The following is a 27,004-nucleotide window of genomic DNA, read 5'->3' as shown; positions in this document are numbered from 1 at the left end:
ATGGAATAACCATGTGTATCAAAAGTGCAGTAAGGGTAGGAGTCAAAGGACTTTTCCCAAAAATTTAAGGTGAATGGAAAGTAATGATGCCTGATTCATTTGAGATTTGTAGATTTTATTCTATATAAATTTCACCTAAAAACATTAATACTATGTGTAGCAAAATAATAATTCTGAAATCTACCTATTAGGTAAATGAGTAGTCACTGTATTTTCAACTTTATTGTATGTTTAATATTTTCTTGATACAATGTTAGGGGAAAAAAAGTAAAGCTTCCAGGACAATGTTAAAAATCTATAATGCTCACTAGTCCATACTGAATCTATAGTTACATTAAAACACCATATTTTAACTTACTCATTAGATAAAAAGTGTTCAATTTTTCTCCTTTCTGTTCTGCTATGTCCTTCAAAGGGACTCGTCCATTTCAGGTCTCATAACCTTGATAATGTGTGTGTGTGTGTGTGTGTGTATGTGTATTTACACACATATATGTGGTTTACCAATAATTATTTCCTGAAATCCCTAAATATGTGGGCATCAAATTAAAAAAATTGCTTTTATTAAGGGCCTAAGCATTTTCACATGGTGCATTTAGGATGTGCTGTTGCTGAACACTGGAAATTTATCTATTGCAAAAGTTTCAAAGATAGGTAAATGCCCAGGTCAAGCTCTCACTCAGTGAAGTTGACTGTCTACTTACATTTCTTTTTTTTTTTTTTAAGATTTATTTACATTTCTAATGCTAGGCTTTACATTTGATGGATTTCTCTAGGTACAAGACCTGACACTCAGGTTTGGAGTACAAATATTTTGTTGTTGATAATCATATTAAATATTTATCACTTTGGTGCACATTCACATTATTTGAGTGCACAGAGATTGCAGATAAGCCAAAGTGACAAGGTATAAATTGATAAAGAAACAAAAAATGGTTTTACAGATTACAGGATTTGGGCCATTCTGTTCAGGTCTTTCTGTCCCTGTTGGCTCAAATTTTAGGGAAGCCACATGAACATCAAAAAGTTGCTTGGTGTACATAAAATCAGAGCAGGAAAATCAAGTTTACGATTATGATATTTAATAGTATAAATATAATATTTCTTTATACTTTAATTTCTTCAATAGACATTTCCTTATCTCAAAAATTAGAACAGTCCAGAAAAGGGATGGCACTACTGGCAGTTTCTTTCTTTGATTACTGATCAGCTCCTCTAAATATACTAACGGGATGTAGGCAGTGTCTTTCATTGCAGACTGGCACCAGTTCTGTATCTTAATGATTCACTCTAAGAAAGCAGTGCTTCCTTTTATATATTACTCTGGTACCATGGACAAGCTCCTGGTAGGGAAAGGATAAAGGGAAGTTCAGCTGTTCAGAAATTCTGAAACTTAGTAGTAGGCAGCACTAAAGTAATGCATCCAATATGTGGAGAGCAGAGGTAGATTGGGAATCAGAAATGAGTTTTACAGAGAAGATCAAGACCAAGAGGACAGTTATGCTATATTTGTTATGCTGTATTTATATAGCAGTTATGCTATATTTGTATATCCCAAGAGATCTTATGAAGTTCATATTTGATCACTGAAATCTGAATCAACATGGGCATAGGTAAACTTCTGCTCTTGCTGAAGGAAAGAATTCTTTGATATTCCTTGTTTTATTCTGACTGCTTAATCAAAGTAAAGATGTGAACAATAATTTTCTAATATAGATAACCATAACAGAAGAAACATACCTGTTCTTGGAAGAAAGCATTTGCAAATCATATATCTGATAAGCCTTTAATATCCAAAATATATAATTAAAAATTGGACTGAGGAACTAAATATACATCATTCCAAAAAGACCTACAGATGGCCAAGAACTTCATGAAAACATAGTGAGCATCACTAACTTTCAGGAAAGGCAAATCAAAACCTTAATGAGAACCACTTTATACCTGTTAGAATGGCTGTTATCAAAAAGATGAGAGATAACAGTTGTATATGAGGATGTGGTGATAAGAGAAGCCATGGTACTGTTGGTGGGCATGTAGATTAGCACAGACACTATTGAAAACACTCTAGAGGTACCCTAAAATATTACAATTCCCGAATGATGCAATAATTCCACTTCTGTATATTTAATCAAAGAAAATGAAATCAGTATTCAAAGAGCTATCTACATTCCCATTTTCAGTATTCATCGCAATGTTATTCAAAACCAAGATATACACTATATAGTCATACACATGCATATACTCATATGTATACATATACACATGCATATATACATATATCTTTTAGCCATGAGAAAGAAGTAAATCCTGTTCTTTGTGTCATGGGTGGACTCGAGGGCATTACATTAAATGGAATCAGTCAGACATAAAAACACATACACTGTACGATATAATTTATATGTGGTATCTCAAAAGAATAAACTTAATGAAACAGAGTGGTTGGTGGTTTTGGGACTAGGGTTTGGGGAAATGGAAGGTGATGGACAAAAGCTGCAAATTTTCAGCTAAAAGATGAATAATACTGTTATATACTTGATTGTTGCTGACAGAGGAAATCTCAGATATTCTCATCACCAAAAAAGAAATGATAATTATCTAAGTGATGGAGGTGTTAATTAACCTATTATGGTTATTATTTTTCAGTGTATGCACATTAAATTGTTACTTTGTTTACCTTAACCATCATCACAGGGCTGGGACTAGCAGATTTTAGAGATTGATTGATTTACCAAATACACATTGAGATCTAAGTATGCATAAGGCTTTTTTGAAACTGGTTGCAATGAACGTAAGAAGTTATATTCACCTCCATGGAATTCATGTGCTATCAAGTAGATTTTATTTTCAGATTAGGTTTTATAAATTTCTTTCTGGCAGGATTATTATTGCATTGTTCACTATCTCTCGTCCTGTCCTTCTACTTTATTTTTTGCTTTTTTTGGGAAGGGACTTCCAAAATGATATTTAAAACATTCCTTCTTTGAAGAAGTATTCCTTTTTTTTTTTTTTTTTTAAGATTTATTTATTTATTTATTTATACAAGCACTGGGTACAGTCAGAAGCACTGGAGGGTGAGAGAATTCACCAGAGCCAAAGTGGAGAGCAGAACAGGCAGACAGAAGAAGTACACTGCTGAGGGGAGCAGTGGGTGGCAGGAGAGGTCTGTGCGCCTGAAGAAGTGTTCTTAAACTTTTCTTTTGAAAGGCTTAACAGAATGAACAGTGACTAGGTGTATATTGATAAACCTATCATTTGTGATTATGAATATGGAATATTTACATCAATATATTTTATGATTGATTTGAGACAACTTTAAAAATCCCCAAATTCTTAGAATGTTTTATTGTACTAAAAAGTATCACCACAACATGAATCAGTGTTTATTTATTATGTGGCCAAAGCAGTGATGATTGTCCAGGAAGCAGACACATGAAGTTGGTTGTCTCTTCCTGGCAGGTGGATTGCCATTCCTCATCTCCTCCACACAGATATAAAGTTGATAGAATTTTAATTTCTCTGTGAGAATAAATAGATTAGAAATGCAGAATTATAAAAGTTCAAATTAAGATTTTTAAAAACCTAACCAAAGTCTAATAATTCAGGCAAAATAAACCTTTAAAGCAAACTTCTTGTGAAAGAGTAAGGGGGGGATGGTCTATTTTTAACTAGCAGTACTGAGAGGACATTCTGAGGACTGCTTCAAATACTGGCTACTGTATTCACAAAGATTAGGGAAAAAGAAGACTCTCTTCAGCAGATGAATAGAAACATTGACTGGCTTTGAGGCGAGTAATTGCCTTACTCATCCATACAAAAATTTCAGGCAGAGAAATCCTTTAAGCAGAGCACAAATGATGCATGATGCATACTTATGCAGATCAAGTGTAACTTACCTTGGATTTATTTAATTATTCCTGGTTCATAGGCTTTCTGAAAAATAGCCAGGATACCTTATTGCAGCTATAACTAAAAGATCAAAACCTGTTATTTATTTATTTTTGTTTCCATTGCATATTGTGTATGTATAATATTTATGTGTTGAAACTGATTATAACTGTCATAGGTAGAAGAGAAATTTAAATACACACGTATTTTAACATTTTTAATAAAAAAGAACATAGGGATGTTGATAACCACAGTGGAAATATAATTTGCTATTTCTTTCTTTTTAAAATCTCTACATGGTATTTATTAATATTTTAGTAGCAAAAGTGGTAAAAAAAAATAAAAGCACATTTAGCTCCTGTCTGTCCCATTTTATTAATTTCTACTTTTATATTTTGAAAAAAAAAGTAAAATTGATGTCTTACCTATAGTGCTTCTTCATAATATTAAATTCCTGTGTGTGAAGCAGGATTAAGAAGTATTTTCTCCTACACAAATGCTATCTTTAAACTTAAATGACTGTACTTTATTCATACTGTTTAAACACAAGAGCTGAAAATTATAAGGAAATGAATGCTTAATATTCAGCTTAAAGCTTTTTATTTTTCAGTTAATAAATAAAAGATACATGATATGTGGAAAAAATAAGTTTTGAGCTGTCCCGAATATGCCTCTTTTTATTTTGATAATGGCTTTGCTGCCTGAAAATCCCAAATGCTTTCCTACTGAAAGAGGTGAATTCTTCGCAACCACCTCAGGATGAGCCTCAGATAGATCCAGCGCAGTGCTGACTTACCAGGAAGGTTTTTGGCTTGCGAAGTGATGGTGGTGCTGCAGTTAGTTAAAATAAGGAGATCTGGTAAATTGCCAAAAGTTTCCCCAGATGCTCAACAGCATCTAAAGGTCAATTGTGTTATGAAGAGCAAATTAATAATGTTCATTCTGAACTTAGCTTGAAGCTATAGCCTCACTTGTTCTTTTTGAGCAGTCAGCCTTTGCTGATAGCTTTCCTATTTTCTTAACCTTTGTTTGGAATGTTGTTTGACTTGTAGGCAATTGCAGGTTTTTCACTAGCTATTAAAAAATGAAGCATATTGAATGTACCTTGTTCAACTTGAAGACAGAAGAAGGAATGGGTTTCTCTCAGTCTGGGGTTACCTCATCTGTCTTTCAAGCTCTTCCAGATCAACTTGAAAAGGGTCAAACTCTTTTTTTTTTTTCTTATCTGGCATTTATTATCCCCCAGGGATCTCTTTTTTTCTGGATTCCTATCACATTTGCTATCTTAATATACACTGTTGGATTTTTATAACTATGAGTTCTGTTTTTCCTTGTAATTTTTTTTTAATTTATAGTTTTTTTGTTTGTTTTTTTTAAGATTTATTTATACAAGCACTGGGTACAGTCAGAAGCGCGAGAGGGTGAGACAATTCACCAGAGCCAGAGCAGGGAGCAGAACAGGCAGACTGAGGAAGTACACTGCTGAGGGGAGCAGCAGGTGGCAGGAGAGGTCTGCGCGCCATGTGGGACCCTCGCTGGCCACCAGGGATCAAACCGGCGCTGCAGAGGCTGCGGGCAGCTTCACAGCCCAGCACTCAACCGCTGTGCCACCAGGAGGGGCCCTTTCCTTGTAATGTTTAAATGAATTATTGCTCTTCCCAATCAGGAGTCCTTCCTTGTCCCTCCCTCCCTCTTTCCTTTCTTTCTTCTCTTCTTTATTCAATATAAATTGACATCTACCTTAGCAACAGGCTGAGATCATACTTAGGTTGAAAATAAATATGTTATTTAATAATTTATAAAAGTCTTAAAACTGTTTCAAAAGATTTACTTTTTCTGATCCAATGAAAGTAAATAATCAGGTGCAATTCCATACTTTTTTCAACTTTGAAAGACATGATTATAAACATGAATTAATTGATGCAGAGTAAATAGTATATGAACAATTTTCACTTGTATTATTCTTGGAAGACTCACAAGTATCATATGTGAGTTGTTATTATCACCTCCGTTTTGTTTGTAAGCAAAGTGAGACTGTGTTTTATCTAGAAAGTGGAAAGTGAAGACAAGTTTTGTGCCATGAGGACTGCATCAGGCAGTGCCCAATGGCATTATTTGGACATGCAGTGTTATTTCTGTTTGATGCCTAAAAATGAAACCTTTAAATCACACAAACAATTATTAATGTGGTCACACCATACCAGTTTACTATTTTCTATATCTCTACAATAAATATTCTGTATTAAATAAGATAATATTTAGTCAAGTTAGTTTTATACCCCACTTTGATATAAAATTAGTTTTATAGCTATTGTACTGAGTATTGAAAATTAGGAATTATAATCCTTAAAGTAATTGCAAGTTAAAGATAAAATATTATACAAAGCCGACAAGTTGCTTCTTAGTTTGTCATATGAATATATTCAATAAATATGAGTGGATGGCCTCCCTGGTGGCTCAGGGGTTAAAGACACAGAGTTATCAAGCTGTCACCAGCCACTGCAGCATAAATTAGATCCTTGGCCGCCTAGGAAGCAACCCATATGGGCCAGCAGACCTCTCCTGTCTCGCCTGCTGCCCCCCTCAGCAGTGTATTTCAGTGGATCTGCCTGTTCTGCTCCCCACTATTTCTGGTGAATCCTCTCACCCCAACACCTCTGGTCTACACCCCTGTTCTTATATGCATAAATAAATAAATTTTATAACTAACTATATAAATATGAGTGGAGGCACCATGTATAAAACACTGTTTTGGGCCATGTGGTTATAATGGAAATGACTGGAATCTTCCCTAGCCAAGAAGTTCTTCTATTAAAATACTAAAACTTTAGGAACTAGTCTTAGCAGATTATGTTTGCAACTTGTTCATCTGAATCAAAACATGAAGATACTGACTTATTAGCAATTCATGCTGGCTAATCAACTCCAGTTGTTTAGGGTTATTGATCCAGGTTATAAACAACTGAGATTATTTCATTGTTCTTTAAAATACAAACTTGAAGTCTGAGATGAGTGAATGAAACTCCTAAGATATTTTTTCTCTTTAGATTTCAGATACAAGTAAATCCTTCACCTCCTACTCCTCATATGGGTGAAATGCATTCCTTAAGTTTAAAAACCTCTTAACTCTTAGTACGTAAAACTGAGGATAATGCATCTGACCAAATAGTTTATGAACACTTCATATTTGCTGTGTTAGGTGTTTAGGCTGCCAAAGTGACTGTGAAATCATTAACTTGATTTGGCAAATACAAATATTAATATGATGGAAAATAATGAAAATGACCATAATGTGTCAGGCACTACCAGTTGGGTTTATAATTATAACAGATTAGGCAAATTGTATATGTAACAAAGCTCTTGAGTAGATAATTAAATATTAAAATCCAGATTATTCACTCCAAAGCCATTAAGCCATAATTCCTCCATCAAATCCTTATGAGGCTGAAACGGGTCAGGCAGGTTTGGCCTGCCCTGACTCTGAGCCTCGAAAAAATCTGGGAAGGGTCCAGAGATTTAGTAATTCCAAAACTATATCACCCCAAGACAGAAATCTTTAGGGTTAAGGGTCTCAAACTTTAGTGTGCATGGGAATCATCTGGAGAGCTTAATAAAACAAAGGTTTCTCAGCTTTTTCCCTGATATGCATTATGTTTGCAGTGGAGCTGAATAATTTTGCTTTCATATGAACTCAAGGGTGACATTGAGCACTCTTAGAGTAGCACTGACCAAGGAGAATGTTTGCCAAATTGTAGCATATGCCTGAATTATCTAAAGAGCTGTTCAAATAAATTGTTGGGCCTGCTCTGACCCTGAACACTGAGGAGATCTGGGAAGGATCCAGAGATTTTTTTTTTTTTTTTTTATTTCAAACAGTATTTCAAATTATGTTCAGCAACATCTAAAAGTCATCTCTATCATCTCTCAAGATTCTATTTGTCTTTGGCTTTTGATCGTATGGTTATAATGTGTCTCATTGTGGATCTTTTTGGATTTATTCTAAATACAGTTCATTGGGCTTCTGATATTTTCACATTCATATATTATCTCAAATTTGGGGAGTTTTATTATTTCACCACATAAACTCTGTGACACTTTGTTATCCTCTTCTCCTTTTGGGTTTTTGCCCAAGTTATTTAGCTTTTAACTCTGAGAATGTATTTCAGGTGGTTGTTTTAAAGTCTTTCTCAGTAACTATGCAAACTTTGTTATTTAGTAATAGATTTCTGGATTTTTCTGTTCCTTTGAATGATGTTTCCCTGTACTTTTGCATGATTTGAGAACTTTTGTTGAAAAATGGGCATTTGTAAGCATAGCTACCTCTCCTAGTCTTTGTAGGTGGAGGGAGATGTTTACTAATCAGTCCAGCATGAAAACCTAGTGTTAGCATGCCTTTTTGCACCGTTTGTCTTCCTTGGACCTTGCTTCTGCAATTACCCTGATTCCCCTGCTTATATGGCTGATATTAAATGTCTCAATTTCCTAAGAGTTTTATCCCTGCTTCTTCTCCAGGCCTTAGGTGTTTTACTATGTTGCTTTTTTTTTTACCCACATATTCTGCACATCGACAGGCCCACTAATATTTTTATGTTCCACTGCAACTGCTTCTGCATTCAAACCTTCAACTTGAGATCCAAACCATGCCTCCAATTTCATCTGAGTTATTTTTATACATCTGTGTTGCATATTTGCTTTGTCTTTGACCTAGATGCCACAGCATCTTAATGAGTTGCAGACTCGACGTCTGCTTCACCAGTAACTCTGCCATCAGGCCCAATTTCAATATCTACTCTCACAGGTTTAAGTGGTAGGAAAAAAAAAAAATTATAAATGCCATTCTCAGCAGCCCTGCAAGGTAATCCCCGCGTGTGTACAGTGTCCTGTGGCTCTCTGGAAAGTTGAGCCACCATCTCTGTATCTATTGTCAGACATTCCTGGCATTTGCTTGGTTGTTGCAGAGTCTTGATTACTTTGCCGATCCCCCACAAAGCTATTTTATTTTTTTTTTTTTTTTTTGAGACTTTAGAAAGATTTATTTATTTATTTTTTTTTCATTTTTAAAAATTGTACATTTTAAAGTGTACAATTTATTTTTTTTTTATTTTTTTTTAATAATAAATTTTATTGTTGTATTCCCCATACAATTGCAGCCCCCCCATTCTTTAGTTGTTTACTTGATGTATCTGTGGGGGGAATGAGTGCCTGGAGCTCTCTAGTCTGCCATCTTGCTGATATCAGATGCTTGTTTGATTTTTTAATTGCATTTTTATGGTTTTGGTTGTGGTTTTGAACCCCAAACATGTTCAGAATTACAGATACTCAGCCAGATCTCTAAATCACATAACTAAAAATGTGAAATTACTTCTACATTATATATTGATGATAGCTGTCATCTTTGTTTAATTTAGTGATGTTCCATCTAGAGTATGACACCCACCATTATAATTATTGGGGAGTGATGAATGTCAAATTACAAAAGAGATAATTGTCAGTTCTTTTATAAACAAATTAATGGTGAATAAATAAAACCAAATCAGAATTTTAAAAAGTAAAATAAACAGCAATAAGATTCTTGCTTTGCATTTCTAACAAGTTCCCAGGTGACATTAAAACTGCTTTTTTTAGTTCTTTCTTTGAGCAGCACTGATTCAGCACTGCCTATGAACAATGACAGCACGAATCTATAACACAAGTAACTTTAAAAAATGTGTAACCTGTGATAACATAAATATTTGTACCTTAAAAAGCTCATTGTCCTCCAATTACAGAAGCATGATAACTAAGGAAAATGTGAATGGCTTTGAGTAAAATAAGCAATTTTTAAAAAGCTGAAGGTTTTAAGTATTAAATGCAAATTATATAGGAGAAACAATGTCTATAATTATTTTTCTTATTTGATTTGTATGTAATTTGTTGTAATGACCCATGACTGTATCTCCTAGTAGTAGACATTATTTATAATATCTAATTATTATTTATATTAAAATACATTTAGTTTGCTTCAATTTTATTTAGTATATTTACATGTTCATCATTATTAATTGAAATTTTAATGTATTTTTATGTGCTGTCTTTTTTCAGATGTACTATTGGGACAATGTGAACTAATAAAAAATGGGGTTCTTCTTTTAATTTACTCTAAAATTATTTTACATGATATGGGGATTATGGGCTTTTTGAGGCAAAATCTGTAACCTTATACATTTGGTGAGCTCCTTAAAAATTATCTCAAACTCTTATATTTGTTGGTTTATTTCAGGTTGTAAATTTTATCAACTATTATTTTGCTAGAAAGAAAAAAAAAACACATTTTTCTGAACTTTCCACTTATGTGTGAATTTTTGTACATACTTTACACTTAATTTAAAAATGCCAAACTCATCTTGATTCCTTTCTGCGTTCCAAATTTTGCACAATTATGTTATCCCTCCACATTTGAATCTCAATTTTTAAGAAATAATGATTGAATGTCCAAAGTAAATTTCATTGTACAATGTACAGAAACTATTAAGCAATGTATTAAATGCAGTACTTTAACCTGGCAAATCTAAAAAAAAAATTTTTTTAAAGATTTATTTATTTATGCATACAAGAGCTGGGGTACAGGCCAGAAATGCAAGGGGTGAGAGGATTCATCAGAGACAGGGTGGGGAACAGAACAGGCAGATTGACTGAAGTACACTGCTGAGGGGGGAGGCAGTGGGCAAGTCAGGAGAGGTCTGCTGTGCCATGTGGGTTGCTCTCTGGCTGGCCGGGGATCAAACTCATGCTGCAGAGGCTGCGGATTGCTTCACAGTGTGGTGCTTAACCCCTTGCACCACCAGGGAGGCCCTAAACCTGAACATCTAAATTTACCTTTTATGGTAGGAATAATTATGTTTTAAAGAAACTTCCTTATGGTTATTAGAATATAGACTTGTGATTGAAGATTTTTTTTCTTTTAAAGATTTATTTATTTTTATACAAGAACCCGGGTACAGGCCAGATACGTGGGAGTGTGAGAGGATTCACCGGAGACAGAGTAGGGAACAGAACAGGAGAACTGATGAAATACACTGCTGAGGGGAGCAGGAGGTGAGACAGGAGGAGTCTGCTGGGCCATGTGGGATTCTCGCCAGCCAGCTGGGATAAATCCGTGCTGCCGAGGCTGCGGACAACTTCACAGTGTGGTGCTCAACCACTTGTGCCACCAGGGAGGCCCAATTTTTTTTTTTTAATAAGACACCCACACTCAATCTACAGATATGCTTTCAACATCTCAATGATTTTTACCCCTGTATCTTCCTTCAAATGTTACCACTTTTAGAAACTCTTTTAATGTGGAGGAATTGTATTATTTGTGATGTCTGTGCCAGATGAACATAATATTATAAACACAAAATTTAGTATCCTTCATTTCCCTTTTAGAGAAAATTTCATCTATTTGTTAGGCTTTTCCCTCTTTATTTTGCCAAGTGAAATGATATATAATCCTAGAATATTTTCTGCTTATTATTTCCAGTGTTTTTTCCCTTTTGTGCTTGAATGATTGAAAAAATACATTTGTTTTAGGTTTGATTGAAAAAATACATTTGTGCATTGTGGACATCATTTCTCTTATAAACTTAACTGTTCTCTGATGGGAGAAGAGCAATTTACTGCAAATAAATACAACACAAATACTAATTTCCATATTCAGATTCAACATGTCTCTAGACAATTGCAACAGTGAATCATCTAGAATTGGGCGCAAGTATTTTTGACTGATGCACTCTTCCACTGGAGGTCTGATTTACAAAATCAGCTCTAGGTGTGGTATATTAAATATTAGGACTTGTACCTCCATAATGCTCCTGGGAATATCATATCTCATCTTTGATTCTGTTGTACCTCCAGAGAATCCAAATGATCAAGTTGCAAGCTCCTTACATCTTCCATTTTTCAGGCTGCTGCTCTGTGGGCCTGTCGGGTGCAGTGGATTGCTTTCAGGTGCCAACTGGTAGGATGCCATTGAAAAGCAAAGACAATTAAGACCTCTTCCACAGCGATAGAAATTATTGTGCTGGAGATTATTGAAGAAGTAACTTGAAAAGCAGAGAATGCTTTGAAATCTAAGCCCTATATAAATGAAGCTAAAAATAATTGTAGTCAAATTAATCTTTAACAAGTAGCTACATTTAGAAAGTTTGCTATTAATGAATATTTAATTGATGACTCTGTTTATATATTATGACCTATCAGATCTCCATTTACATCACTTTATTAATTGGACAGTTATTTTCTAAATATTAAGAGAACCAGAGATTGTTAACTTTTAAATTTGATTAAGATGTAATTCTTACTTTAAGGAGGGATATGATGTCTCTTTGTACATGGCTATAAACGTTACCATCAATAACATCATCACCATCATTATTGCCATCATAGCTGTTATTCATCCATTCACTGATTTATTCATTCTTTAAATTGTCTGTCACACACCTAGATTGTACCCAAAAACTGTTCCAAATGCTAGGAATATATAGCAGAGACTAACAGATGAAGTCAGTTTCTGACATGAGACTTCCATTCTGGAGAGCAGAGACAGATGAAATGAACACTTTATATATTTCATTGTTTGATATATGATTAATTTTAACATGAGATATAATGCACCCCCATTGCTATATGGAAAATAAGACTGGATGAGGGAAAATAATTAAATAAGAAATTCTATTTAGAGTGGGTGGTCAAATGAGGCTTCCCAGAGAAGAATTTGAGATAAGACTTGAATAAATGTGAAAGAATGACCTGTGGCAGAATAATGAGGAAGAATATTCTAATCAATTCACTTACTGTGAACTTTCTTACAGTACATTGAAGTAGGAATTTTGTTTAAATATCTTGTTTTAATATCTGCAACATTTAATAATAGTTATCTTTATTAATTTAGTTTATATTAAAAAAATGAGGCTCAGCAAAATGACAAGAAAACATGTTTCAATCAAATAGTTATTAGGTAGCAGAGTTGGATTTAATCACATTGGTCCAATGTATTTTAGTCAAGTTGTTCAGAGGAAGGAAAATCGCATCTGGTTTGCATAATTAGGGAAAATTACCAAGAGAACAGACTGTTGAGCAGGATGTCAAATGATTGACAGTGTCTATAATTGGATGCATTTGAAGTGTTGAATGGAAAAGAATTAGGAATGGAATGGTGACGTGAAGGATGAAGTATCTGAGGCACACATGAGAGACTGGTCAGCAGTATGGGGTGCAGCGTTCTTTCTCACAAGGAGAACAAACTGGTTCAAGAAGCTGGAACTTGGATATAAAACAATTGTTATCCTAGACTCACATTTGCAATCAATTATTTAGATAACAGTAGGTACATTAAAGGACTGTGTGAAATAAAGTAATATGTAATATCACACTTTAAAGTGTTATTGCAGTAACAGAATGTAAGGTGAATGGAAAGAGGAGAGTTATAGTAAGAGTTCATTGAGTCCACAGATATTAAACAAGGACTGGAAGTTGTCTTAGGCATTGGTGAGTCCTTTTAGAGGAACCACACTTCTTACATGCATGCTTTACGAAAAGCAAAATATTTGCAACACAACCAGGTTTTACCATTATTAAAATTGTGTATTTTTTCCCGTCGTCCATAACTGGGAAATTATAAATTTATTTGAAAGCAGTATAAAAATCAGAATAGTTTTTATATAACTATGTTTTTTTGAGATAACAGTTTTAAGTCTAACCATGTGGGGTCCAGTTCATTCCTTGATTCATTCATTGATTGACTGATTCATACATTTACCTGAGACATATTTGGTTTTAGAAAAGAATATTATGTTGGTTAAAAGTGTGGTTTCTAAAGACATACTTTATAGTCTGGGACATGAAATCTCCAATTAATTATCAATAAGTTGATTTATTAATCTCTATTCCATTTTTCTCACCTGCGAATTTGTGAAAATATTAGTAATATCACCTGATTTTATGATTAAAATATATTATGTATGTAAATCACTCAGTATACAACAAACACATAGCAAGAGATCTAAGTTATTATTAGTGTGTAAGACAGTGTCTAGTTGATGTTACATAATTACATAATATTCAAATACTGAAAAGCACATTCTGAAATCATTTCTCTATAATATGCATTGAATTTGAGTGATGAGTAAAGATCAAAATCAGTTTATTTAAAATTATAAATTACTCTTGATTTTTTACTGGACTGAGACTTCAGTTATACTTGCTAAATCCCATTTGTTTAACTTTGCTTACGCTGTGAACCAATGATATCTGACTCATCTCCCTTCCATTTAATGAATATGAAAGTATTTATTATCTTGACCCAGACACCCACTTCCTATTTATTGCTGCCCCTTCTTTCATTCTCTTAGTTTTTGTGATGAGTATTTTACAACTTTGTGATCATTGTAGGCTTTGATTAATATAATTGAGCTCTCTAGCCTATCATTCTGCATTTAGAATAGTTCTGGAGTAGGGCATTAATGTAGAGATAACTGATCATCAGCTATACAGATTGTGACAAGGGAACACACCTAGAAATCCACAGTAACCTTGCATTCTAGAACAAGATTTATGATCTTAAAACAGCTATTGCTTGTCTTGATGTTGTTAATCTAATGTAATAACATTATAATGTTTGGGGCTTAGTGTCTTGGTTTATGTGGAAAATGTGAAGGGAAATTTTAACCAAATATAAGAGGAATAGAGTTGTTGGATGTGTGCATTAGTCAGCCCAAAAACAGTGTTGTGAAACAAGTCATTTAGAAAGGAATTTACTCCCGTTAAATTTGGTACATTAGTGAAAGACAAATGTAAAGTGATTGATCTGGGGAAGAGAGAAATACCTCCTATACATGGCTTCTGCTTGCCCTTGCAAAGGACCTATTTCCTTAAATATGAAGTGTTTATGGCATAGTTGAATGTCAACCTCACTATATGAAAATTTGCCTCAATGCTTTTTTCTGAGTCACAGGGACCTGTTTATAACTTTTAAAATATTTTTTTCTACTTTTCTTTTTCCTCCATTTCTTATCAATTTATTTTTCTCAAGTTTTATTAATTTATCAGTCATTTACATAACTACATAATGTGGGGAATGCAATGTCTCACTTCCAGATGTGCACATCCTCCACCAAAATCCCAGTGCCTGTCTCCTGTTCACTTCTTTCCCCAAACTCTTCTTCTCTCCTCCCTTATTGCCCTTACTAGTCAGTATGTTTTTGCACAGAGTATAAGACTCATTTTCATTGGTGCTCTGTCAGTTTATTTTCTTTTAATTTATATTCCACAAATAAGTGAAACTGCATGGTGACCATCTTTCACTTTCTGACTTATTTCACTTAGCATGATCACTTCAGGATCCATCCATTTTGACCCAAAAGGCACTGTTTCATCTTTTTTTATACCTGAATAGTTTTATATTTTTTTGTATATCTTCCACAATTTCTTTCACCAGTGGTATGTTGGTGGGTATTTACCATGACTCCATGCTGTAGCTCTTATAAATAAAGCTGCTATGAACATAGGAGTGCATAAATATTTTTGTATCAGCATTTTCATTTTCTTTGGGTAAGTATCTAGCAGTGATGCTGCTGGGTCATAATATATCTTTGCTTAAAGCAAGATAGCCCTGTGAATTTCTGGGTGATTTGTGTGCACACTGTAAACTGTGTGCCTTTAAGACTTATTACATTTGTTCCCAAATCACTTAGCTATTTTTGAATAAAAATTACTTTATTGAGAAAGGTAGAATAGAGGTTGGTGGAGGCTGTAGGAAAAAGAAATGAGAGGCTCAGTATTTTATAAACTGTATTGCAAAGAAAATCTGACATTTACTTCAAACCAATGTGGTCTGTCCTTTGCATTGCTGACTTATGCTCACACACATTTAGTCAACAGAGAACACAGATCATCTGAATCATATTTCTCAAGGAGCCTTTTCATTTAAAGCTGTACTCTATGGTGTGAGAGATGCTCAAGTTTATCCTTTTCCATCATTCTTACCTTTTTGCCAATATCATTTAGGCTACCCAGGGACAGGACATCATAAGCCATTGATATAAAAACATTCATTTAATTTAGTTACTGCATTCTGTTGATTTTCATGAATGGGGAACTGTTTAAAAAGGACCTATTGTGTTGACATAGGTGCAATGCTCCTCAGTGAGGGGTATTTTGAATGATTTTCCCATTTCTAATCATTTTTTTCCTCTTATCCAGTTAGAAAAATACTCTAGTACTTCAAGAATATTAGTATTTACATTTTTGTAGGTTCCATTGTAGCAAGAAAAAATGTAAATGAACACACTGTATTTCCATACTTGTTTTTCAGAGTTTTTTGACTATTGTTTAGTGTTTATAGTTAATGTATTTTAACACTATGAACATTTTGTACAGCACGCATAACACTGCTGGTTTGTCTTAAGGAAATAAGATTGCCCCCCCAAAGGTAGTCATTTATAATATATGCACCTTTGAATAATTAAATGAGATACCAAAGAGGAAATGGATTCTAATCAGCTTTCAAACTGTGATTGTGCCATGCACTGAATCATCTCTTCATGAATATATTTCTCTTGGAGCACGTATAATTATGAAACTTTTTTTTCTATCTCGGTAGGAACTGGGAAGTAACAGCCCTCCTCAGAGAAACTGGAAGGGAATTGCTATTGCCCTGCTGGTGATTTTAGTTGTATGCTCACTCATCACCATGTCAGTCATCCTCTTAACCCCAGGTAATCTGTCTTTATTCCTGTCTTATGATTTTATTGTGGATGATAATTTCACATTCAAATGCTTTAAGAAGGTGGCCATATGTGGTATCTTAGGACACGTTAGCATTGGTTTAAATAAAAACAAATTGCATAACCAGACATTTTGCAAATGGCACAGTAATTCTATGCCTCAAATATCATGTAAGATATTTTGAGGAAGCTGAAATGTAAAGATATATGTTGAGAATGCCAAGGAGTTCTATGGGCTTTATTGCCAATTAGAGACATGTTTGTCAGGGGATATTTCACTTTTATTATGGGTTGAAGATGTGGCAGTGGAATCTAGAAGTTCTGTATGTAGGTGACAGCCCAAGTGTTTATAACTTTGGTAAGAGAGAATTTGAGTGAGCTAAAGTTCTAGATGCATCTTCATTATTTTTCCATCTCTTCCTCTGGATTTTACAATGTTTTCAGTTTTTTCCTCTTTAAGGAACCTCTCCAAATTGTCCTTGCAATGATCTTTGGACTATATTCTTTAAATTAAGGAGTGCAACATTAGTATATAAATTATCAAGACTTTATTCTTCTTTGGAGATTATTTTAGCACTGAGAAGTTTTATTATTTAGTAGATTCTAATAAGGAAGACAGAGAAAAATTGTCCACTTTTTAAAATTCCCCAAACTGTCTTCCAGGAAAAAAATTAACTTGGCATGCTATTACAACCCACCCAACTAGTTTTCTCATAGACTGGACACCTACATATGGATCAATATTAAAAAAATGGAAGAATTATTTCTGGGATATGGTTGAATTAACCCAGAAATCAACTGATAATATAAAATTTACAGCATGTTATTGAATGTTATGTATACATATGTATGTAGTTGTATGTATGTATTGAAATACATGTATATACACACACACACTTTACTCCCTTACGCTTTATTATATATGAGCTCCTTAAACATTTCAAACTTACTTTCTCATGTCCAAAATGTGATTAACAGAAATTCTATTTCATAGTCATTTAGTCAACTAATTATGGTGACTAATTATACAAACTGCAATATCAATTGCTTGTAAATTATACCATCTCTGAAAAATATTGGTTTTGCAATGTATAAATTGCCCAAAATATAGTTTGCAGTTGTTATTTAACAAATGAAGACATTGAGGACGAAATTAAGGGAGCCAGGAGGAGGGAAAGGGGAGAGAAATTTTCTTTTAAATAGAAAGAAAAGAAAATTCCCTGGTTAAAGCCAACTTATCGAGCATTCTCTTCAGGAACTCTCTCTTAACTACCTCATTTGTACATCTGCAGTACAATGTAATCTAGCAACGTGTTGGCTTTCAGTTGCTGCAGAATGCCAAGAATCTTTGTTAAACGTAGATGAGCTTATGTTCAGCATAGTGTTTCATTTCAACATAAGAATTTTAGCACAATTATTAAAAAATGAATGTCTCAGGTTTATTGCCTTCCATCGGTGACTATTAATCAGATGGAGAAAATTGATGCCATAATGCCTATGTTTCTCATAAACTTTCTTCCATTCAGTTTCTAGTACCCTTTAACTGCTGATTCACTTTCTCAGATTTTACTTTTAGTTTCTGAAGCCACAATGATATTTTGGGAGTTTGATATAACAAAGACCTTATAAAGTGGGCCGGTTACTAAATTAAACTTCCTTTTCTTAACCCTTTCCAAGTTGTCCCATTATAAAAACAGAGGATAGTTGCCTTCATTTTGTTCTGCACATATTCATGTGTTAGAGGAAGGGCTCTGACCAAGACCTGTTTTAAATCTTGAATATATAATGTACTTGAACATGGAAAATTATTTAACCTATCTCATGCTTCACTTGTACAGATGCAATATATAATACCAACTTTACAGGGCTATTAGAGGCAACAAAGGAAATAATATAGCCCAAATGTTTAGTATAGTGTCAAGCACTGCTATTAGTCCTCTTCTTATTGCTATCATTCAGTACTTATTGACCACCAGAAACAATTCTATGAAGGGCATTTACAAGAAAAATTATAGACTCTATGGAATGTAGATTTGAGATTTTGATTTTAAATTATGACAGATGAAGAAGGAATAATTATTTAAACTGAAGTTAGTCTTTCAATGTTTTTTCCTTTCTTTCTTTATTCATTCATGCATAGAGAATTCCAGAGTTCTTAACAATATTGTAAGTGCTGTGGTAGATGCACTGGTACTGCACTCCTATGCTTTATGCCTATCTCCTCCAGTCTCCTTTCCTAACTACACAAACCACACAACCACACATCTCTAACCAAAGGCTTAATTTCACATGAAACTAACTATGGCTATGAAAGTAAAAATTATTAGCTGTACTTACAATTTGCTATGTATATTTCACATACCACATGTTCAGATGTCTTTTTATTTCAGTATTATTTTTGGCAGTGATGTTTTAAAATGAAAAAATAAAGATATGCTGGAGTGGAAAAGGTATTGTTATAAGAAGCAGAACAACCATGTTCTACACTACTCTTTGTCAACTCAATGCTACCAAGAGCCTGAAAGATTCTATAAATTGATGATGTGGGTAATTATAACGATGATGCGAGGAATATGCTTGAATTATGAGCAAATAATCCACCTTTATTACATTATCTTCTTCATGGCCTCAAGTTAAACAGCAGGACAAAATATAATGCCAGAAGATTAACAGCTTGTGGCCCCACACTTGAGTTCATAAGTCAGGGCACACTCTGAGTGTATCTATTCTTGCCTCTATCATGAGTCTGTGAAAAGCAGTTTAACCTATGCTTCTGATGACTAGAATTTGCATCAAGACCATTAGTTTGGGCTTTTCCATTGTTGTTTGTTTTTTCAATTTTTTTTTAGACACCCATGTATATTTTTTCACTCTATAGGATTTCTCCCCTCAGAAGCATCACCATAGGTTTCCCCAACACTGAAGTGCCACAGTCCTCCACCCATGGAATACTATTCAATGATCAAAAAAACATAAACTCATGCCATTTGTGACAACATGGAAGGACCTAGAAGGAATTTTTCTAAAGGAAATAAGCCAGAAAGAGAAAGATAAATACCAGATGGTTTCGAGACATTCATAAGGAGAGGGCAACAAGAAAGGAAAGTAGAGAACAGGGTGGGAGGAGAGTGCAGTGGGAAGTGTGTTGCCGTTCTTATCTCTGATCAGATTGCAAAGCTCTCATGGTTCCAAGTCTTCCTCTTCAAACTCTCAGGCTTGAGACCCCTTAGCTGTGCTAGTACAGATCCACAAAAGAAAACCTCCAAGAAGCACAAGGGTAAAACAGATCATACCTCTTCCAGGTATGGACACATTTGCACATATTTGTCCAGAAATATGTCCCCACGGCCTACCTTTCTTGGTAAACCACTTATGCAAATGGAAACTTCCAACCAGGAAGGTGAATCCATTTCAGGGGAAAGTTCTGATCCTGAAATTATTCAGTAAGTTAGTGAACCTTTTAGGACAAAGAACTGATCTAAAATAATATCTCCAAAATGGGTAAGGAGTCAGAAAATCCATACTCTGTTTATAACTAGATGATCTTGGATGAATAATTTATGTCCTTTGATGTTTTGTTGAAGAAAATACATCTTTGGATCGCCAAAATGTGAAGTGATATCTTGAAGTTTATTTATAACTCTAATATCTACTATGTATATAATAACCACAATAAAAACAGTAACAATAGTGACTTTTTTAGTAACAAATATATCAGCCAATTAAAACTGGTTGACATACTAAGCCTCTTCTCCCTTGAAAATATATCCAGTGAATTTAGTGGTCTTATTTTTTGTGGGGGGTGGCATACAAAAGTTATCTAGTCTAAGAAATGATTTAGAAGCTGTTTTGCTTAAAATAGCACCACATTTTATGGGTAAGTGCTAAGGAATTCATGCCTATAGACAGAGTAACACATGTTCATTGTAATCTTGATTTGATTGCAAATTTTATTACAGAAGTAATTTGACACAGGTGTCTTAATTTACAAAATTTTCAGCAACTTCCCTGCCTTGTGAAGAGAAATCCTAATTATTTTCAAGAGTCAGTTAACCATTCCAGTATTTCTTTAATAAAGGAACTATTTCTAAAGCAGGAAATTTTTCACTCCATTTTTTTTCTGATAAAGAGAAGACTTATGTAGATACATGGGTCACTCCCTTGTATTTTTTTCTTCCTGTATTGAATTTACTGATACAAAAAGGAATGGCCACATTTATTTTCTCAATATGTGGCGATAAGATAAATAATTACACTCTACAAATATATGAGTGTATATTCATGCTTAAAGTTGAAAATCAGTTTTATGTAGCAATGCATTTACTTCACAGGCTCATTTATATTTAATATGTAGAATGAGAATGAACATGGTCAGGAGACATTTCATACAGAATATAATTACCCATTTTAAACTATTTTGAGAAGAGTGATGCATATTTTATGAGTTAGAATGTATTTAGTAGAGGGCATTATTCAAACTCTTCAGTCTGGTTGCCATATTGAGGCAGTCACTTGTGTGCCCTGTGTATGTTTCACCATTTTTTCTCGACAGTGACCTGTTCCTCTTTGACAGGTATCTATAATCAGTCATAACAAAACAAGGTCATCAGGTGAATTTACTGATATGTCTGGCTATGGACAGCATTGTGTAGCCCCAATATGGTATCTTCAACATTAGCTCTCACTTTGTTAAGCAATTTTCCATTCCTGTAATACTCTCTCTAGGCGAGCATCCTGATTTGGCCTTTACAAGTCTATGAGAGTGTAAGCTTAAACCATCATTTTCATGTGTAAACCATCAAAAATATGCTTGATCTCAGTGAAATAAGAATTTAATAGGACTCATCTATGTTTAAATGTCCTTATTTTCACTTCTAACAGTATCTCTATTAGTGATTTTATATTAGGCTTAAATGCCATGTTGGGGAAGAATTTATGCAAGTTGAGATTGCCATTGGAATGTGTGATTAGGTGAGTACTTAATGTCAGGCACTAGCAGCAGCACTGGGTCCTGAGTTACCCTGTCTTAGCAGTGTTGTTTGGAGTCCCAGCAGTTTCTCACTACAGAGCCAGGATGAGTCCAGTTTATGTTCATCTATGGGCAATCTCTGGTGGCTTGGGCTTTAAAACCACAGAAGAAAGTTTGAGGAACTTCTATGAGCAATCGGGGTCAGACAGTGTGATAATAAGAAATCCTGCAAGCAAAAGATCAGGAGTATTTGGTTTTGTAGCTTTTCATCCATTTTGGAGGTGGATGGTGTCATGCATGATTGCAAAACCTCATTCAGTAGATAGGAGAGTGGTTGAGCCAAAATGTGCTGTTGTACAAAAGGAAACTGGAAAACCTGGGGCTTATGTAACTGTGAAGAAGCTATGTGTTGGTGGAATTAAAGAAGATAATGGAAGAATATCATCTTAGAGATTATTTTCAGGAATATGGAAAAATTGATACCATTGAGATAATTACTGATAGGCAGCCTGTAAAGAAAAGAGGCTTTGGATTTATTCCTTTTGGTGACCATGCCCTGTATGTAAGATTGCATTGCAGAAATCCCATACCATCCATGGTCATAACACAAAAATAAGAAAGACTTTGTCTAGACATGATATGTAGGAAATACAAAGGCTACAAGTAAAACAGGAGACAACTTTGGTTTAGGGGATTTTCTTGGTGGTGGTGGATATTTTCACCACGTCCCAGAACTAACTTTAGAGGATGCTCTGATGAATATAGATGTCATGGTGGATGTGGAGATCACTAAAATGGATAAGGGGTGGGGGCAATCTGCATGTAGCAATATTAGGGGTGGCCCTTGTTATGGAGGAACTTGAGGAGTAAGAAGAGGTGGGGGATTCGGATATGGGAACCAGGGTTATGGCAACTATGGAGGAGGAAATTATGCAAGTGGGAATTACAATGATTTTAGAAACTATAACCAGCAGTCTTCTGACTGTGGACAAATGAAGAGTGGATACTTTGGTGGCAACAGGAACATGGGGAGGACCGTATGGTGGACTAAGTAGGGATTATGAAGGGAGAACCGATATTGAGCTTCTTCCTATTTTCCATGGGCTCCACTGTATAAATAGGAGAGAATGAGAGTGCAGAGGTTACAGAACATCTTCAGATTTTCTAAATCACAATGTTAAGGAAATTTATGTCTGCATATATGAATATACAGTGATATAACAGAAGACTACAGAGCAGAGAAGATACAGAACCATTTTGAGAATGGATTGAATTATTTAATAATATTGCCTTATTGTGGTGGAGGGATTATAAATAATAATAATAATAATGTGTTTGAGATAGTGTCTTAGCTTTTTAATTATTTCTTTCTAGTCATCTTTGTTGGAATGTAGACTCATTCCTTCTTTGATAATGATAAATACTTTTTAAGATTTTCTTCAAATTTTTAAAAAGCAATTAGCCTGGGTCATGGTGCAATAAAACATAAGGTTTTTTTTTTTCTTTTAAAAATTGTGTTTATGCAGAGTTAAGAAGCCATTTTACCTTTATGATTTAATACAATAATTCTAAAAGAAAAAAATACTTAATATCATTTAAGGATTTGATCTATTTGATCTATCTAAGTAAGCTCAAACAGTTCATTTCAACCAAGATATAGAAGTAAGGAAGTGGAGGGAACCAGAGAAATTTAGACAATCCTATGAAGAAAAACAAAGAAAAGCAAACAAAAGCTGGAAGTTAACATTTAGGATGGATGTCCTTCTTTGAAAAAATATCAATTTAAATATATTTCCCAAGTAGGCCTAATGTTATTTATTGGCCAAAAGATTCTAAATAAAAGGGAAAAAAAGCAGTTTTCTAGATAAATACAGCTATATAAATATTTCTGACAATGAATGAAAATATTTTTTCTTGCATTAATGAAGTTTTATATAGTTTTGTCTTTGAATTAAAGTCACTTCTTTAATTTTCAGTAAGGTTTTATTTCCTTATTTATTCTTATATTTTTGTATTGTACAGTCAGATAAATAATGGGCTACTTTAGATTATAATTTGCTCACTTTTAATTTAAAATTTGAATGACACAGATAACTCATTTTTGAAGGAATCTTAGCAGATAGAGTGATTAAAGTGACCTTGATATCAGATGACTTGTGTCCATACCCTTCCATTGATATGTGCCTTTCAATAGGACTTTGAGATAAAGAATTCCCTATGCCTGTCAATGTAGATCTGAGGTTTTAAAAAGAACTATGTGGGGCCTCCCTGGTGGCACAAGGGGTTAAGATGCAACCTGTGAGGCTGTCTGCAGCCACTGCAGCACAGCTTTGATTTTATCTCCACTGGGGAGCTACCCACCTGGTACAGCAGACCTCTGCTATCTTGCCCCTGCACCCCTCAGCAGTGTATTACAGTCAGTCTGCCTGTTCTGTTCCCCGTTCAGTCTCTGTTGAATCCTCTCACCTCCTACACCTCTGGCCTATACCCCAGTTCTTGTATGCATAGATAGATAAAACTTAAAAAAAAAAAAAAAAACTCTGTGGTCATTTGAAATAAAATTTTAATAAGATGCATTTGTTCCTACTTATAAAAGAGATAACTTTCCAGGAAGTATATGATAAAATTAAGTACTTATTATAGTGATGACAACTGATTTTGTTATTATGCAAAAATTAAAATGAAATTTATTCTGGTTACTATACTGTTCTACAAAATAATAGCTCCTGGTTATAGTTAGTTAAAATGTCATGTTATATTATGTTGCAAGCAATCTCTTGGCAGTTTAATTTAAAAGGTGTCATTTAATCATCTGACCTGTGTTTTAAAATGCCAAAGCAATGATTAAACGATCCCATTATACTTTTATGAAGGAGAAATAATGTTTTACAGATTTTGTGATTTGTATTACTCATTTGTAAACATCAACATCAACAAAGATTCAAATTGTTTATTTTATTTTGTTGAATTAAAAAAGGAGATATGTTGTATTGATAGGCATAAGCTAAATTGTCTCTGCTTGTTTTTTCAAGAACAGCACAGATGAACACATTTTAATGTGATATTACCCAGGCATAAACAGGCTGCCAAAGAGAAAACAATGACAGACTTTTAACAGTTCCCCTGCAGATAACATGGGTTGCTGTTGCTTTTCTAATAGATTTATCTCTGACATTGAATGAAAAATATTTTTTCTTGCATTGATAAAGAGCTGTTACATAGTTTTGTCTTTGAATTAAAGTTGCTTCTCTATTTTTCAGTAAGATTTTATTTCCTTATTTACTCTTTTTATTGTCCAGTCAGACAATAATGGGTTAGTTTAAATTATGATTTGTTCACTTCTAAAAAGTGATGTTTATTATCTGTTGTTACATGTCAGATATTGTACTAAGTGCTTTACATGTATTTTTTTTTTTATTTTCACACCATCAACATGAAATGGATATTGTTAATTTGTTCGTGTTGCACAGTATCCAATTGAGTTTTACAGTTACAAATAAATTGCTTGTCACATAACTAGAGCATGCTGATGGTGGGTCAAATCCCAGGCACTTTCAGTTCTAGTTTATATTTTAAATATTATAATGTTGGCTAAGATACATTATTATACCCATGGAAATTATGGGGACGACAATTAAAAAGAGAGAGAGAGAAACAGGCTCTGCCATATTCTGCCACTTGATTTTTCTTTACAATAGATTTTTTTTTTTAAACTCTTTTTTTTTGTTTTTTTGTTTATAGAGGCATGTTTTATTTATTTATTTGTTTGTTTGTTTGTTTTGTTTATACATGCACTGGGTATAGTCAGAAGCACGGGAGGGTGAGAGAATTCACCAGAGCCAGAGCGGGGAGCAGAGCAGGCAGAAGGACCGAAGTACACTGCTGAGGGGAGCAGCGGGCGGCAGGAGAGGTCTGCGCGCCATGTGGGACCCTCCTCAGGTGGCCGGGGAGCAGTCGGGGATGGAACCGGTGCCGCAGAGGCTGCGGGCAGCTTCGCAACCCAGCGCTCAACCGCTGCGCCACCGGGGAGGCCCTACAATAGATTTTTTTTTTATTGCAATAACATTGGTTACAGCACTGCATATGATATAGGGTATCAGTCCATTCACACCTGTAGAGATGTGTATTGCACCACACCCACCACCAAACCGCCCATTGCCCTCTACCATAATGTTTGGTCCCTGCCCCCCTTTGCAGACCATCTCCTCAAATAACCTCATTTCTATAGTAAGATTTCTAGGATTTGTTTGGTTTTACCTGTCTCTTCCTTTGTTTGGATTCCACATAGAGTGAAATCATGTGACATATTTCTTTCTCCTTCTGACTTATTTTGCTTAGCATTTATTCCCTTAGATTTCATCCATGTTGTATCAAATGGCAAGCTTTCATGTTTTTCTTTTATAACTAAATACTATCCCATTGTGTATATATGCCGCATCTTAATCCACTCATCTGTCCTTGGTTATTTCAATCTTGTATGTATGTAACAATCTATGATGTTGTTACTATAATGTGGCTATTGTAAATTGTGTTGTAGTTTATAGTGGGGAATGCATATATCCCTTGGAATTAGTGTTTTGGTTTTGGGTTATTTTTGCTTGATACTAATGAGTGGCATAGATAGAAATCTATTTTGAGAACTTCCATATCGTTTTCTCGAGAGTCTGGGACAGTGGATTAGTCTACATTCCAACCAACAGTTCAGAGACTTCTTTTTCCTCCACAACCTTCCTAACATTTTCTGTTTCTGTTTTTTGTTTGCTTGTTTTTTGATATGGACCATTTTCTCAAGTATGAGATGGTACCTCTTTGTGGTTTTGATTTGCTGTCCCTGATAAGTGTTGATGATTATATTGTTATGTGCTTGATGGGCATCTATATGTCTTTGGAAAAATGTTTAGCTTTTCTGCACAGTTTTTGATTGGATTATTCTCTGTGTTGAGTTGGGTTTTTTTTTTTTTTTTAAACATCTCGGAGATCAGCCCCTTGTCTACTGAGTGATTTACAAGTATTTTCTTCCATTGGGTTGCTTTTCAGTACAATGATAGGTTCTTTCACTGCATGAAGCTTTTTAATGTGATACTTTCCTATTTATTTATTTTTGCTTTGTTTCCTTGCAGTTTTAGTTGTCTTGTCTAATTGCTCTGATTAAGACTTCCATTATTATGTGGAATATCTCTGGTGAAGTGAGCATTCTTATCTTGCACTTGAGCTTAGAAGAAATCGTTTGTTTTTTTCTTCTTCACAATGTCTTGAAGTGCTTTGCCTATGTTTTCTTCTATGCATTATATGGTTTCAGGTCTTAATCTGGTTTCTTTATTAATTTTATATTATTTTTATGTTATGAGGTAGTAGTCTATTTTCATTCTTTTCCACATGACAGTTCAGTTTTCCCAACACCAGT

At 34.3% G+C, this 27,004-nt stretch overlaps 1 protein-coding gene across 4 annotated transcripts in view; it reads left to right on the top strand.

Moving 5' to 3' along the window:
* DPP10 (dipeptidyl peptidase like 10) overlaps window positions 1-27,004 on the top strand; it is a 611,591-nt gene that overhangs the window by 161,720 nt on the left and 422,867 nt on the right. For all 4 annotated transcript variants that reach the window (XM_054699639.1, XM_037523252.2, XM_054699638.1 and 1 more), the window contains exon 2: window positions 16,508-16,622. In XM_054699639.1, coding sequence (XP_054555614.1) covers window positions 16,508-16,622 — 115 coding nt within the window. The remainder of the gene's footprint in view (window positions 1-16,507; window positions 16,623-27,004) is intronic.

This window comes from Talpa occidentalis, unplaced genomic scaffold, assembly GCF_014898055.3.
Source record: "Talpa occidentalis isolate TD23 unplaced genomic scaffold, MPIMG_talOcc4v2.1 talOcc4.3, whole genome shotgun sequence".
Classification (NCBI taxonomy): domain Eukaryota; kingdom Metazoa; phylum Chordata; class Mammalia; order Eulipotyphla; family Talpidae; genus Talpa; species Talpa occidentalis.
This window is presented reverse-complemented; position numbering and strand designations above follow the sequence as displayed.